Source organism: Erinaceus europaeus, chromosome 19, assembly GCF_950295315.1.
Source record: "Erinaceus europaeus chromosome 19, mEriEur2.1, whole genome shotgun sequence".
NCBI lineage: Eukaryota > Metazoa > Chordata > Mammalia > Eulipotyphla > Erinaceidae > Erinaceus > Erinaceus europaeus.
The window spans coordinates 21,333,163-21,348,721 of NC_080180.1; the positions used below are offsets into that span (position 1 = coordinate 21,333,163).

Genomic DNA, 15,559 nt, shown 5'->3' on the forward strand with positions numbered 1-15,559 from the left:
AAATGCAAATCAAGACAACAATGAGATATCACTTCACTCCTGTGAGAATGTCATACATCAGAAAAGGTAACAGCAGCAAATGCTGGAGAGGGTGTGGGGTCAAAGGAACCCTCCTGCACTGCTGGTGGGAATGTCAATTGGTCCAACCTCTGTGGAGAACAGTCTGGAGAACTCTCAGAAGGCTAGAAATGGACCTACCCTATGACCCTGCAATTCCTCTCTTGGGGATATATCCTAAGGAACTCAACACATCCATCCAAAAAGATCTGTGTACACATATGTTCTTGGCAGCATAATTTGTAATAGCCAAATCCTGGAAGCAATCCAGGTGTCCAACAACAGATGAGTGGCTGAGCAAGTTGTGGTCTACATACACAATGGAATACTACTCAGCTGTAAAAAATGGTGACTTCTCCGTTTTCAGCCGATCTTGGGTGGACCTTGAAAAAATCATGTTGAGTGAAATAAGTCAGAAACAGAAGGATGAATATGGGATGATCACACTCTCAGGCAGAAGTTGAAAAAGAAGATTAGAAAAGAAAACACAAGCAGAACGTGAAATGGAATTGGCATATTGCACCCAAGTAAAAGACTCTGGGGTGGGTGGGTGGGTGGGTGGGGAGAATACAGGTCCATGAAGGATGATGAATGACATAGTGGGGGTTGTATTGTTAAATGGGAAACTGGGGAATGTTATGCATGTACAAACTATTGTATTTACTGTTGAATGTAAAACATTAATTCCCCAATAAATAAATTAAAAAAAATTTTTTTAATAATAAAACTGTATGCTACCTAGAGGGTGGCACAGTCAATGGCACAGTCAATGAAGTGTTGGATTCTTAAGCTTGGAGCCCTGAATTCAATTCCCAGCATCACATATGCCAGAGTGTGCTCTGGTTAGTGTTCTTGTCTGTGTCTTTTTTTTACGCGAGCTCTCTCTCTCCTTCCTCCCCATTCATAAATACTTAAACTCCAAGAAAGTGCTATTCAGTGACACTTCGTAAATCTCCAGAAGCACTAAATATAGACAAGATAACAGCATGTTTGGTGGAAAGAACATTTTTTTTTAATTTAAGTAAAATTTAAGCTAGGGTATTAAATTATGACATGCCCTTTTAGGCTTGATCAATTTTCTCCAGGTTCCAGTTTTCTCATGACTAGTATTTTTTGTTTGTTTGTTTTTTGTTTTAAAGATTCGTTTATATTAAGGAGAGAGAGAGCCAGAACATCCCTCTAGAACATGAACTGCAAGGAGTAAGCCTCCTGACTGAGTGCCCAGTGTTTCGTCTACTGTGCACATCCTGGGCCCAACTGTGAAATTTAAAATGACAAACAAAAGGCAGAAAAAATGTTTTAGACTTTCTAACCTGACAATGAATTGGGCAACTCTTTTTACATATTTTGAACAGTAAGTTTCACTGTGTGAGAAAGATCAATCCTTCACTGTCAGATTATTAATGAAAAATGATTAATCATTAACCCTTTACCTTATTAAGCTGAAACAAGTCCAAAATCTTCCTCTCCACATGTGGAATTTTCAGAGTACTTCCCTGTAACTCCCAATACTTTGCAATCTGGTCCAAGAAATTCAATTTTACACGAGTTTGAGCCTAAATGACACAAAATTTTTTACATCAGCTAGATTGTTTTAAAGCTCTAGACTTTAGTTGTATATTTGATGTTTTCTTTCTAAGAATGTTTAAACATAATATCACATCTGTATTAATTTTAGAAACTGCCACTATTCAAATACAAAATAAAGCAAGTTATATTCTTACAGTTAATACATCAAAATTTTTAGACCTTTCTTTTTTAAATTTTTTAAAAATATTTATTTATTCCCTTTTGTTGGCCCTTGTTTTATTGCTGTAGTTATTATTGTTATCGATGTCATTGTTGTTGAATAGAACAGAGAAAAATGGAGAGAGGAGGGGAAGACAGAGAGGGGGAGAGACAGATAAGACACCTGCAGACCTGCTTCACCGCCTGTGAAGTGACTCCCCTGCAGGTGGGGAGCCTGGGGCTGGAACCAGGATCCTTACACCGGTCCTTGCACTTGTGGTGTTTAACCCACTACGCTACTGCCCGACTCCCAATACATAAAAAATCTGAGTAGCAGCTGTAAAAAATGGTGACTTCACCATTTTCAGCCAATCTTGGATGGACCTTGAAAAATTCATGCTAAGTGAAAGAAGTCAGAAACAGAAGGATGAATATGGGATGATCTCACTCTCAGGCAGAAGTTGAAAAACAAAATCAGAAAAGAAAACACAAGTAGAACCTGAAATGGAATTGGCGTATCACAACAAAGTAAAAGACTCTGGGGTGGGTGGGTGGGGAGAGTACAGGTCCATGAAGGAAGACAGAGGACCTAGTGGGGGTTGTATTGTTATATGGGAAACTGGGGAATGTTATGCATGTACAAACTATTGTATTTACTGTTGAATGTAAAACATTAATTCCCCAATAAAGAAATGAAAAAAAAAAAGAAAGACAAAAAAGGGGAAAAATAAAAAACAAAAACAAAAAGAATAAGAAAGCTATCAGTGGAGGGGATGGTATACGGAGGTCTGGTGGTGGAAATTGTGTGAAGCTGTACCCCTCTTATCCTATGGTTTTGTCAATGTTTCCTTTTTATAAATAAAAATTTTAAAAAAATCTGAGTAGCCCCTGTGCAAGGACATATGGAAAAATCTTTTTTGTGGTTATCTTTTTAAAAAGCACATCTTACAATTCAAAAGACAATATATAAGCACTATTCATTTCGAAACCATCTCTGACATCTAAACTCTAGCAGTTTGTCACCTAAATTTTAGAAGGAGCTACATAAATTAAAGTTCACCAGTGAGTAATAAATTCAGTGTTTTAAATAAGATTTGGTTTGTTGCACAGGCCTGATTTTCATTAGTGTTACAATGATAATCAACTACTGCCATATTTTTGCTTCACAAAACCACTAGACTTACAGTAAGAGTTTAAAACAAATCTTCTGGAATACAGGTAAAACCAGAGCAAGTAGTTCGGACATTACCTCCAATTCATTCAGCCTCTGGATGCGTGGGGTAAAATGAAGTTTATCAACATCACATGCAAATGGTGGCTGCCAATCCTAGGAAAGAACAAAGGCGCTTAATTAGAAGAATTTATGCTTCTGAGAGTTAAAAAGCATTTCAAAATTAAAGCCAAAGTTAAATAAAGAACATTATCAAACAAAATAGAACCCAGGTAGCAGAAAACTATGCATGAATAGATGATAAAACCTACCCCATATCCTTATAATTGAGAAAAAGGAGAAAAAAACAAAAAAACCATGGAGCCAGGTGGTAGTGAACCTGGTTGAGTGCACATGTTACAATGTGCAAGGACCCAGGTTTGAGCCCCTAGTTCCCCACCTGGAGGGGTCTCTCTGTCTCTCTCCCTCTATACCACCCTCTTATCTCTCGACTTCTGGCTTTCTCTACCTAATAAATAAAGATAATTAAAAAGAAAAAACAACTACTGAATAAGTGAAAGAGACAGACTGCTTCACTTTATAAAAAAGCCTAGGGAGTCGGGCTGTAGCGCAGCGGGTTAAGCGCAGGTGGCGCAAAGCACAAGGACCGGCATAAGGATCCCGGTTCGAACCCCGGCTCCCCACCTGCAGGGGAGTCGCTACACAGGTGGTAAAGCAGGTCTGCAGGTGTCTATCTTTCTCTCCTCCTCTCTGTCTTCCCCTCCTCTCTCCATTTCTCTCTGTCCTATCCAACAACGACAACAACAATAATAACTACAACAATAAAACAACAAGGGCAACAAAAGGGAATAAATTAAAAAAAAAATTTTTTTTAAAGTCAGCAGAGGAAGTGAACATGTCAGAGAATCCAAATTTTTAAGCAGTTACTTTTTATGAGTCCTTACATGGAATCCACCCCTCCCCCACCTCCAGAGCAATTCTCAGCTCTGACTTATGGGTGCTGGGGATTGAACCTGAAACCTCTGGAGCCTCAAGAATGAATTTTTTTTTTTTTGCATAACCATTATGCTATCTACCTAGGGCCATGGGATACAACTTCCTTTCACTGGTGTGTGTGTGTGTGTGTGTGTGTAAAACTATCATACAAAGGACTGCATTCAATGTCTTCCCTTGAGTAGGCCTGGCACTGAGCAATGTTAATTAGCCACCCATTAGTTCAAAGTCTGCTTATCTCCCATTCTAGTGGTCCAGGAGATGGCGCAGTGATAAAGCTTTGGACTCTCAAGCATGAGTTCCTGAGTTCGATCCCCAGCAGCACATGTGCTAGAGTGATGTCTGGTTCTTTCTCTCTCCTCCTATCTTTCTCATAAATAAATAAAAATCTTAAAATTAAAAAAAAACCTTTTAAAAAAATTTAAAAATAAAAATAAATTTTAAAAAAAGATCTCCCATTCTAGGGGTCGGGTTGTATCGCAGTAGCACATTGGGTTAAGTGCACACGGCATGAAACTCGAGGACCAGCTTAAGGATCCTGGTTTGAGTGCCCAACTCCCCACATGCAAGGGCGGGGGAGGTCACTTCACAAGTGGTGAAGCAGGTCTGCCGGTGTCTATCTTTCTTTCCCCATCTCTTGTCTTCCCCTCCTTTCTCTATTTCTCTCTGTCCTATCTGGCAACAACAACATCAATAACAATAACCATAACAATGATAAAAACAAGGGCAACAAAAAAGGAAAATAAATATTTATTTTTAAAAGATCTTCCATTCTATACTCTCAAGCAAGAAATCGTGAGTTTGATCCCTAGACATACCATATGCCACAGTGATGCTCTTTGTTCCCTCTCAAATAAATAACTGTAGTAATAATTTTAAAAGCATATCCTGTCATCCATAAAGCTCTAGTTTAAAAAGAAAAGAAAGGGAGGCAAAAAGGCAGACTAGACTGGTAGGTGGTGCAGCACCAGGTGATTGCCCTGTTTGCAAGCATGGTGATATCCACAAATAGAGGGGGAAATCTTCCCACAAAGCTAAAACCCATTGTTGTTTAAAGGTTGACTCTGTAGTGATAAAAGAGGGATAAATTGGTCAACAACTTGTTTGGCTTTGTATGTTAACTCTCTTGTCAACCACCAGGTTCCAGATGTTAGCATGATGCCAACCAGACTTCCCTGGACAGACAAGCCTACCAATGTGTTCTGGAGCTCTGCTTCCCCAGAGCCCTTCCCCACTAGGGGAAGAGAGAGACAGGCTGGGAATATGGATCGACCTGTCAACACACATGTTCAGCGGGGAAGCAACTACAGAAGTCAGACCTTCCACCTTCTGCATCTCACAATGACCTTGGGTCCATACTCCCAGAGGGATAAAGAATAAGAAAGCTATCAGGGTAGGGGATGAGATGTGGAGTTCTGGTGGTGGAAATTGTGTGGAGTTGTAAATCACTTATCTTATGGTTTAGTCAATATTTCCTTTTTATAAATAAAAATTTTTTTAAAAAAATCAGATTTGAAGAACTTGAGTCATGTGAGTTCTGTACTTATTTTGACTATTAGCTCTTTGTCTGATGTGCAGCTCACATTTTTCTCCCACTCCGCAAATCTTACGTTTCATTTGTATTAATTGTTCCTTTTACTATGCAGAAGCATTTGAGTTTGATGTAGTCCCATTGATGATTTTTGCTTTTGCTGCTTGGCTTTTGTTATCTTGTGTAAAACATATGGTTTTCTTTTTTTTTTATTTCAATTATTTATTTTCCCTTTTGTTGCCCTTGTCTTTTTATTGTTGTTGTCGTTCTTATTGTTGTTGTTATTGATGTTGTTGTTGTTAGAACAGAGAGAAATAGAGAGAGAGGAGAGGAAGACAGAGAGGAGGAGCGAAAGACAAGACACCTGCAGACCTGCTTCACCACTTGTGAAGGGACTCCCCTGCAGGTGGGGACTGGGGGCTCCGAACCGGGATCCTTACACTGGTCCTTGCGCTTTGTGCCATGTACGCTTAACCCACTGCACTACCTCCTGGGGGTTCATTGTACCTTTTGAAACTGTCTCTTGGTATCTTGTCAAATTTGGAAAAATTTCATCTTGAGTTTTTCAAGTTTCTAGTAATTTAAAAATATTTGTATGAATTAATAAAGAGTGTAAACTGTATCTGAGGGAACTGGCTGATTCCTTACACTCTGCATGTGTATTCCCAGCTACACAGTCATGACAATAAACAAAACAGTACAACTTAAAAAAAGAGAGAGGGATAAAATCAAGGCATTTTTTTTTTAAAGTAAATTTCTCCTTCATATAAAAACTGGCAATAATCTAAGGCCTGAGAGGTGTTACAGTAGACAAAGTGCTGGGCTCTTAGGCATCTCCCTGGCATCTCCCATGTGCAAGAGTGATGCTCTGGTGTCCTATCTATATATATATATCTCAGGTTCAATCCCAATACCACCACAGGCCAGAGCTGAGCAGTGCTTTAGAAAAATTAAGAATATATAGCTAAAATACTTATGGGGTCAGTGGTGGCACACTTGGTTTGAAACCCTGATCCCCACCTGCAGCGGGGATGCTTCGTGAGCAGTGAAGCAGATCTGCAGGCGTCTCTCTCCCTATCTCCCCTTCCCTCTCAATTTTTCTCTGTCCTGTCGAATAAAAAATGAAGTGTGTGTGTGGGGTAGGGGAGGCTGCCAGGAGCTGAGGATTTGTAGAGCCAGCACCAAGCCCCAGAGATAACCCTGGTGGCAATAAATAAATATCATAAAAGATCACACAATTGATACTGCCTCCCAAACTTCAAAAAAAGATTTTCCTTCAGGTCATACTAGAGAACCAAAGTAAGTACTGTTTTCTTAATGGCATGTAGAATAAGTTAAGTCATATGGAGACCTTGATACTCCTCAAATGTGTCCCTATTAAATGTCTGCTAGTGCTGTGTACCAGTGTGATTTTTATACAGATTTTTAGCATATTATCAAAGTCTTATCAGGTCTATATCTGGAATTATCCTTTAAAGTGCACAAAGAAGGATTCCAGAAAGTCAAACTGCTGGAACAAATCATCTCCATTCAGATGGGCAGCAAGATGGGTCAATCATGAAATGTTAATTTTGGGGCTGGGGAAGTCACTGGTATTAACTCCCCTTGGATATGAGGTAAAGAAGTCACTGAATGGGAGCAGAAGAAATTTCAGGTCCTTCCCTCCTACAGCAGTTACAGTTGGCACAAATATTACTTCAATTCCCCTACATCCATTCAGATAGCTGGATAAGTAACTTGTAAAGCCAACTTTTCTCCAAGGAAAAGTTTTGTTTAGTTTTATTAATTAGATTACTTTCATATCTAGGACCCCAGTGAGAAGACAATCTCTAGCAGAAGACTGATAAAGTCAGGGGCTGAGTGGTGGTGTAACTGGTTGAGCACTTATGTTACAATGTATAAGGACCCAGTTTTGAATCCCTGTCCCTACCTGCAGGGGAAAAGCTTTGTGAGTGGTGAAGCAGTGTTGCAGGTGTGTGTGTGTGTGTGTGTGTGTGTGTGTGTGTGTGTGTGTGTGTGTCTGCATCTTGATTTCTGGCTGTCTCTATCCAATAAATCAATCAATAAATAAGTAAATATAAATACAATTTTTAAAAGTTATGGGAAAACTGAGGAGATGAAGGAAAGATTACAAACTGATTCATCTACAGAGATAGAATTGAGAGGAAAGTAGCAGAGGTAAGAAAAGTGGGCTCTGTTCCTTCAACCTTCCCTCAGAAAATCTACCTGGGCACCAAGGGCAGGGAAGTTAAACATCCCATACCCTAACTTTAAGGTCTCATTACATCTGCAAATACACTGCTACCTTTAGGTCTTCAGAAGCTATTCGCTAGATGGGAAAGAAGGTGTGGGGGTGGGGGGTGTCAGGGAAGAAACAAAAGCTGGGCAAATAACTCACTTGGATAATGTGCTGCTTTACCATGTGCACAACCCAGGTTCAAGATCAACCCCTACTGCTCTAGAGGAAGCTTTGGTGCTGTGATCTCTCTCTCTCTCTCTCTCTCTCTCTCTCAAAAAAGTCAAACAGAAAAACTGAAATGAAATTGCTAGAAAGCTGCTTATCCCAGTGTCAGGTTGGTTAATATTTACACAACGGCAACCTGCGGTCTATTCAATGTAATATAATAGTAACTATGCTTCAAGGCTAGATCTCTTATTTCAAAGGAGAAAATACGTACAAGCACACTCAATTTAGGATGTTCGGTAAATAGGTCTTATCTACAAAGACCTTAAAATAAACATCCTATGATATAGGTTAGATCTAACTCTGTGTTAAAGTTGTAGAGTTAGCACCCTCAACATTATTCTCAAGGTGTACTGCCACAACAAATATGGTTTTTTTGTTTGCTCTTTTTTTTTTTTTACGTGATACTAGGGAATGAGATCAGGGCTTCACATATGTGTGACACCACTACTGAGTGAGTGAACCAAGGCAATGTTTTTACTTCCTTCCTTTCTTTCTTGAGAGGAAAATCAGAAAAAGATACTATGGCACTGTTCTACCATCCATATATATCCCTGAGTACCATCTGCCCTGGAAGATAATGGAATGTTTATGCTAAGGCCCAGGTTCAATCCTAGGTACCTCCACATATTAGAGCTTAGCAATGCTCTTGTAGGGGGAAATTTTTTTTTTTAATCCGAAAAACTCAACTAACCTTTTGTTCCTCAGATTCCCAACACATTTTCTGCTGCCTCCAGCAACATATACTTGTATTCCTGGAGCTCTCTCATAACTTTTGTGCTCATTTTCAAAATTCTCATAGCTCACAAAGTCTTCCCAGAGATCATGGGCAAATCACATCTACCCCTAACATCTTCAAACATCAGTATACAACTTTTATTACTGGCACACGTCATACTACTTTTCTCAGTAGTAGACTATGCATTCTAAGTGAAAAGTGTTTAGACAGGGAGGGAAGTGGAGTATCAATAGTTCAGAGGTAGAGCACATGCTCTGCATTTATAGGGCCCAGGGATCCATTAGTCTACACACACACACACACACACACACACACACACACACACACACACACCAAAAAACTGCTTTAACCCATTTTTAAATATTTATTTTATTTATTACACATGAGAGAATTTAACATGATGCAGAGAGGAAGAGAACAAGAGAAGCTAGAGTATACACAGTGGCAAGGACTGAACCAAGAACCTTGGAAATAGAGACTCCTAAGGTCTACCAGGTTAGTTATTTCCCCAGCTGCAATTTTTTTTTTTTTTATGTATTTGCCTCCAGGGTTATCACTGGGGCTCGGTGCCTGCACTGCAAATCCACTGCTCCTGAAGGCTTTTTTTTTTTTTTTTCATTTTTGTTGTCCTTGTTGTTGTACTCATTGTTATTGTCATTGCGGTTGTTGTTGGATTAGAACAGAGAAATAGAGAGAGGAAGGGAAGACAGAGAGGGAGAGAAAAAGACAGACACCTGCAGACCTGCTTCACCGCTTGTGAAGCAACCCCTCTGCAGGTGGGGAGCCAGGGGCTCGAACTGAGATTCTTACATGATCTGTGCGCTTTGCACCATGTGCACTTAACCTGCTGCGCTACCTCCTGGCCCCCTTGCTGCAATTCATTTTTAAAAACCACCAAACCATAACAGAATGCCTGGCAATTATTAACAATATATATACTGAATTAAACTACTAACCAACCCTAAGAACCCAATTTCTTTACTCACCAAAGCTAACTAAAGTTGTAGTGGAATGGAGAATGTCTGTCTAGTCATAGAAATGACTATAGCAAACAACAGGTAAGAGAGTTCTTTATATTTACAGTTGCCTGAACTTGATCAGGGAACTAACTTGACCAGTAATTTTCACATTTAGCTGAGCTTTTAGATAGACCAAAGGAGCTTCTTAAAATTCACTCACTTGGGTCTTTAGGTAACCAAAGGAAGCTAGGAAAATCACACTGTCATTCACTAAACACCTTTATCAAGCAAGAGAAGAGGCTGACTTTGGGGAAGTGGGGATCTATGATGGAACCCCACTCACAGTGTATGAGTAGGAAAAAGTGAATTTGGAAGAAAATGTCAGTCTGGAACCCCCCCCCCCATCTGTTCCTTAAAAACTGCCACCTGGGGGGGCAGGTGGTGGTACATGTTGCAATGCACAAGGAACCAGGTTCAAGCCCCTGGCCCACCAGCTGTGGGTGGTGGTGGTGGGGAGCTTCATGAGCTGCTTCGCTGGTGTCTCTCCTCCTCTCTCCCCTCTCCCTTTTTTCCTTTAGATTTATGTCTCTGGACAATACATAAATAAAATATAAAAATAATAATAGGAGCCAGGCAGTGGCACAGATGGTTAAGTCATGTTACCGTATGCAAGGACTTTGGTTTAAGCTCCCAGTTCCCACCTGTAGGGAGAAAGCTTCCTAAATCTTGAAGCAGGTCTGCAGGTGTCTCTCCCTCCCTCTCAGTTTCTCTCTGTCCTATCATATTTAATAATAAAGTTTAGGGTGGTCTGGCTGTAGTGCAGTGGGTTAAGTGCACATGGTGTGAAACTCGAGGACTGGCATAAGGATTCCAGTTCAAGTGCCCAGGTCCCCACCTGCAGGGGAGTCGCTTCACAGGCGGTGAAGCAGGTCTACAGGTATCTATCTTTCTCTCCCCCTCTGTGTCTTCCCCATCTCTCTCCATCTTTCTGTCCTATCTAACAATGACATCAATAATAACAACAATGAAAAACAATAAGGGCAACAAAAGGGAAAATAAATATTAAAGTCAATCAATCGATGAATTTAACTTAAATAAAATAATAATAAAGACAATAAAGTTTTAAATTTTTTATAAAAAAAATAAGTAAAAGTGCCAACAAGATCTAATTTGAACCATGCTTATCTGCCTTCAGCTTAAAGTTTGACCCTAGTGATGCTCTCTCTGGTTCTTTCTCTCATAAATTAAAAATTCACTTCAAAAAAGCAATCCCTCCAGGGCTGGGTGGTGGTGCACCTGGTTGAGCACACATGTTACCGTGCATAAGGATCCAGGTTCAAGCCCCCAGTCCCTACCTGCAGGAGGAAAGCCTTGCAGATGGTGAAGTAGGACTGCAGGGGTCTCTCTACCTCTCTCCCTCCTCTCCCTCCTCAATCTCCTGTTACCCTCTTGATTTCTGACTGTCTCTATCCAATAAAGATGATTTTTTAAAAATTTTTATCAAGAAAAGAAAAAGCAATCCTCTCAGCACAATTCTCTTCTAAAATCACCCTAACTTAGTAGCCAAAAAGGATGTAACAATTTTTGTGGTAACAGGAGTAACAAAAGATAGCCTACCAGAATACAAAGTATACAAGCTCAAAAGATGGTAAGATTCATAAATTTCCCACCAATCACAACTGCAACATTACTATGGATATATAAAGGGCAACATGAATAATGGCTAGGAATACTCAGAATCTATTATGCCTGGGTTCAAATCCTGGTTCTTCTCCTTATTGGTCAGTAAATACACAGTCTTGTCTTCCTATCTCATTCCCATCATGTTAAAGCCTGGCAAGGATGAGATATTACTGTCTGGTTTAAAACATCACCAAAGTATGAGCTGGTACAACTACATAAAATAGAGGATCCTGCCCTTTTTTAAAATATTTATTTCCTTTTTGTTGTCCTTGTTTTTATTGTTGTTATAGTTTTTTTTTTTTTTTAAGATTTTGTCTTTATTGTTTCTTTCTTTTTTTAACCAGAGCACTGCTCAGCTCTGGCTTATGGTAGTGCAGGGGATTGAACCTGGGACTTTAAAGCCTCAGGCATGAGAGTCTCTTTGCATAACCATTATGCATACCCCTGCCCTGTAGTTATTATTTGTTAATGTCATTGTTGGATAGGACAGAGAGAAATGGAGAGAGGAGAGGAAGACAGGGAGAGAAAGACAGACACCTGCAGACCTGCTTCACTGCCTGTGAAGCGACTCCCCTGCAGGAGGGGAGCCAGGGGCTCAGAACCGGGATCCTTATGCCGGTACTTGCGCTTCGCACCGCGTGCACTTAACCCACCGTGCTACTGCCTGACTCCCAGGACCCTGCCTTTTAAGACCTGGTAGTTATGTGTTTTTGGTAGAGATTTGTTTTTTTATTACAAGCCCCCCCCCTTTTTTTTTTAACCAGAGCACTGCTCACTCAGCTCTGGCTTCTGGTGGTTCAGGGGATTGAACCTGGGACTTAATAGAGTCTCAGGCACGAGAGTCTGTTTACATAACCATTATGCTATCTCTCCCACCCAACACACTTGTTCTAGACTTTACTTTCCTGAACACCAGTTTGGCCGTTTGAGATGGTCTAATTAACCTGTCTTGGGTATACATGAAACACTAACAGGTATGAGAAATCTGCCTACCTGTATGCTTGCAGCTAAAATACTCAACATTTTATGGTTTAAAATTTGCAAAATATTGGGCTGGGGAAACAGCATAATGGTTATGCATAAGACTTTCATGCCTAAGGCTCTTGAGATCCCAGGTTCTCCAGCACCATTAGCCAGAGCTGAGAAGTGTTCTGGTCTCTATCTCTCACTCACTAAAAAACAGCTGGGTAGATAGCGTAATGGTTATGCAAAGAGACTCTCATGCCTGAGGCTCCAAAACCAAGGTTCAATTCCCTGTACCACTGCAAGCCAGAGCTGAGTAGTGCTCTGATAAAAAAAAAAAAAAAAAAAAAAGTAAGTGGTGAAGGAAGTGGCACAGTGGATAAAAGCGCTGGGCCCTCAAGCATGAGGTCCTGAGTTTGATCCCCCAGCAGCACATGTACCAGAGTGATGTTCTTTCTCTCTCTCCTCCTATCCCTCTCATTAATAAATAAAATATTAAAAATAACAAATTTTAAAAAAGCTTTCAGAATGTACAAAGATGTATTATGAATAAGTCACTTGATGCAGAACAAAAGAAAAATGTCACACTAGCATAAATATAGCATAGGTGGGTCCAACTAAGAGCTAATACTGAGGCCCACAAGAACTTAGGGAATATTCAGGTTTGAGAGATTATAAATCCTAATTAGCAGTGGTCCAAGAGGTGGTGCAGTGGATAAAGCAAGTGTGAGGTTCTGAGTTCGATCCCTGGCAGCACATGTACCAGAGTAATGTCTGGTTATTTCTCTGCCTCCTCCTATCTTTCTCATTAATAAGTGAATAAAATATTTAATAAATAAATAAATAAATCCTAATTAGCATTACTTTAAAAAAGTTTCCCTTACAGCTAAAGAGTAAAATGTAGTCAGGCTCTCTCCTGGACATCAGAGTAGAAGTTTCCTGCTATTTCTTCTACCATTCTCCCTATTTTGCAATTACAGCAATAACATTAAAGACTCAAGATACTGATCCCTCCCTCTTGCCGTCAAGCAAGAATTGACATTATTTAATGTGAGGTAAGATATGAGTCCCTTTCCTTTTGCAGGGCTTCCACATCAGTCACCATTACTAGCAGAGATTAGCATAAGTGTAATACGTAACACAAAGCTCAACAAATGCAGACTCCTACACTACACCAAGATGAATAATGCATCCAGATTTTCTAAAATAGAATCAACCTAAAAAATGTAATACAATTTTTACAGAAGCCAGACCTTCCACCTTCTGCAACCCACAATGACCCTGGGTCCCAGAGGGATAGAGAATGGGAAAGCTGTCAGGGGAGGGGATGGGATACAGAGCTCTGGTGGTGGGAATTGTGTGGAGTTGTACCCCTCCTTTCCTATGGTTTTGTTAATGTCTCCTTTTTAAAATAGATAAAGTAATACAATTATAAACAAAATTTTAAAGCTTTATTTTTCTAATTATTTTTATTTAATCTAGTAGAGAAAGAATTTGAGAAGGGGGAACAGAGAATATCAGAGACATCTGCCACAGTATTTCACCATTTGGTGAAGCTTCCCCCTGTAGGTAGGGATAGAGGGGCTTGGCTTGAACCCAGGTCCTTGTGCACTATAGTGTGTGTGTTCAACTAGGCAAGCCCCTAATCCCAATTGTTTAAATTGTCCAAGGAGGGGGAGTCGGGCAGTAGCACAGCGGGTTAAACCCACGTGGTGCAAGGCGCAAGGACCAGCTTAAGACTCCCAATTTGAGCCTCTGGCACCCCACCTGCAGGTGAAGCAGGTCTGCAGGTGTCTATCTTTCTCTCCCCCTCTGTCTTCCCCTCCTCTCTCCATTTCTCTCTGTCCTATCCAACAGTGATGACATCAATAACAATAACTACAACAATGAAAAAAGGGCAACAAAAGGGAAAATAAATATTAAAAAAAAATTAAAGAAAATGTCCAAGGAGGGTGGGGAAAAGATAGCATATAGTTATGCAAAGAGACTTTCATGCCTGAGGCTCCAAATCCTAAATTCAATCCCTCCAACCACCATAAACCAGAGCTGAGTACTGCTCTGGTAAAATAAATACATAATATAAATTAATTAATCAAATCAGGTACACAGCCAATGCCTTGCTATGGGAGCAGCCCAAGTTCAAATCTCAATGACACATGGGAGGTGTCATTGCAGGGGTGGTTGATCCAGTAGGTGTCTTTCCCTCTCTTTATCTGAATGGGAAAAAAAAAAAAAAAAAATCAAGCAACTTGTGGTAAACTTGCTTGTGCACAACAGCCAGATTCTGAATTAAAAAATAAAAAAGGTCAGGTCAGAAAAGCTTCACCTAAGCCAACAGAACAATCTCACTCTGTATATACCCAGAATTAATGCTCGGTTTTATGTTTTGACTTTTCATATTTCATTTTAAAAAACCCTTTTCAGTGCAAGTGAAAAGGGATGTGTATTTAGCACTAACCCTTGTCTCACTAAATCTGTCCCCAGACTCTTCTTAGCAGTAAACAAACAAAGCTCTGGGGTTTAAACTCCCTGCAAACCATTAATTAATTAATCTGGATAATGATCCTAGGTCAGAGTCAGATCCTCTTATAGTAGTAGGTAAGGCAAGTGCTGAATATGACTTTGACCAAGGTCATGGTAAAATTATTCAGACTCTACCAACTTACATTTTAACTTTTACTCATCTGTTTATTTTTATCAACACTGCTCAGCGCTGGCTAACAGTGGTACTGGGGATTGAACCTGGGACCTGAGAGTCTCAGGCTTGTGAGTATTTCTGCACAACCACTGTCTCTCCTACCCTCTACTTACATTTTTTTTAAAAACTAAATACAGACTCTTTTTACATAATATTTAAAAATAGTAAGAACACAACTCTCTTTTGTTTGCCTCCAAGGTTATCACTGGGGCTCAGTGCCTACACTACAAATACACTGCTCCTGGAGGCCAGTTTTTCCATTTTTGTTGCCCTTGTTGTTGTTACTGTTACTGTATTATTGTTATTGGATGGGACAGAGAGAAATCAAGAGAGGGGAAGACAGAGAAGGGGAAAGACAGCTGCAGTCACTTCACAAGTCGTGACCCCCTGAAGGTGGGGAGCCAGGGGCTCAAACCAGTATCCTTACACTGGTCCTTATGCTTCATGCCATGAGCATTTAATCTGATGAGCTGCAGCCAGCCTCCCCCCAACTCTTCTCTTGCTAAGGTATATTTTTAAATACTTATTAAAAAAAAAAAAAAAAAGGGTGACACTAGAGCATTGCTCAACTCT

General features: G+C 40.1%; 1 protein-coding gene across 3 annotated transcripts in view; it reads right to left on the minus strand.

Annotated features, from left to right (window-relative positions):
* Nucleotides 1-15,559, minus strand: part of KDM5B (lysine demethylase 5B) — a 73,313-nt gene that overhangs the window by 50,416 nt on the left and 7,338 nt on the right. For all 3 annotated transcript variants that reach the window (XM_060178565.1, XM_060178562.1, XM_060178563.1), the window contains exons 2-3: nucleotides 3,035-3,112; nucleotides 1,491-1,613 (exon numbers count right to left, since the gene is read on the minus strand). In XM_060178565.1, coding sequence (XP_060034548.1) covers nucleotides 1,491-1,613; nucleotides 3,035-3,112 — 201 coding nt within the window. The remainder of the gene's footprint in view (nucleotides 1-1,490; nucleotides 1,614-3,034; nucleotides 3,113-15,559) is intronic.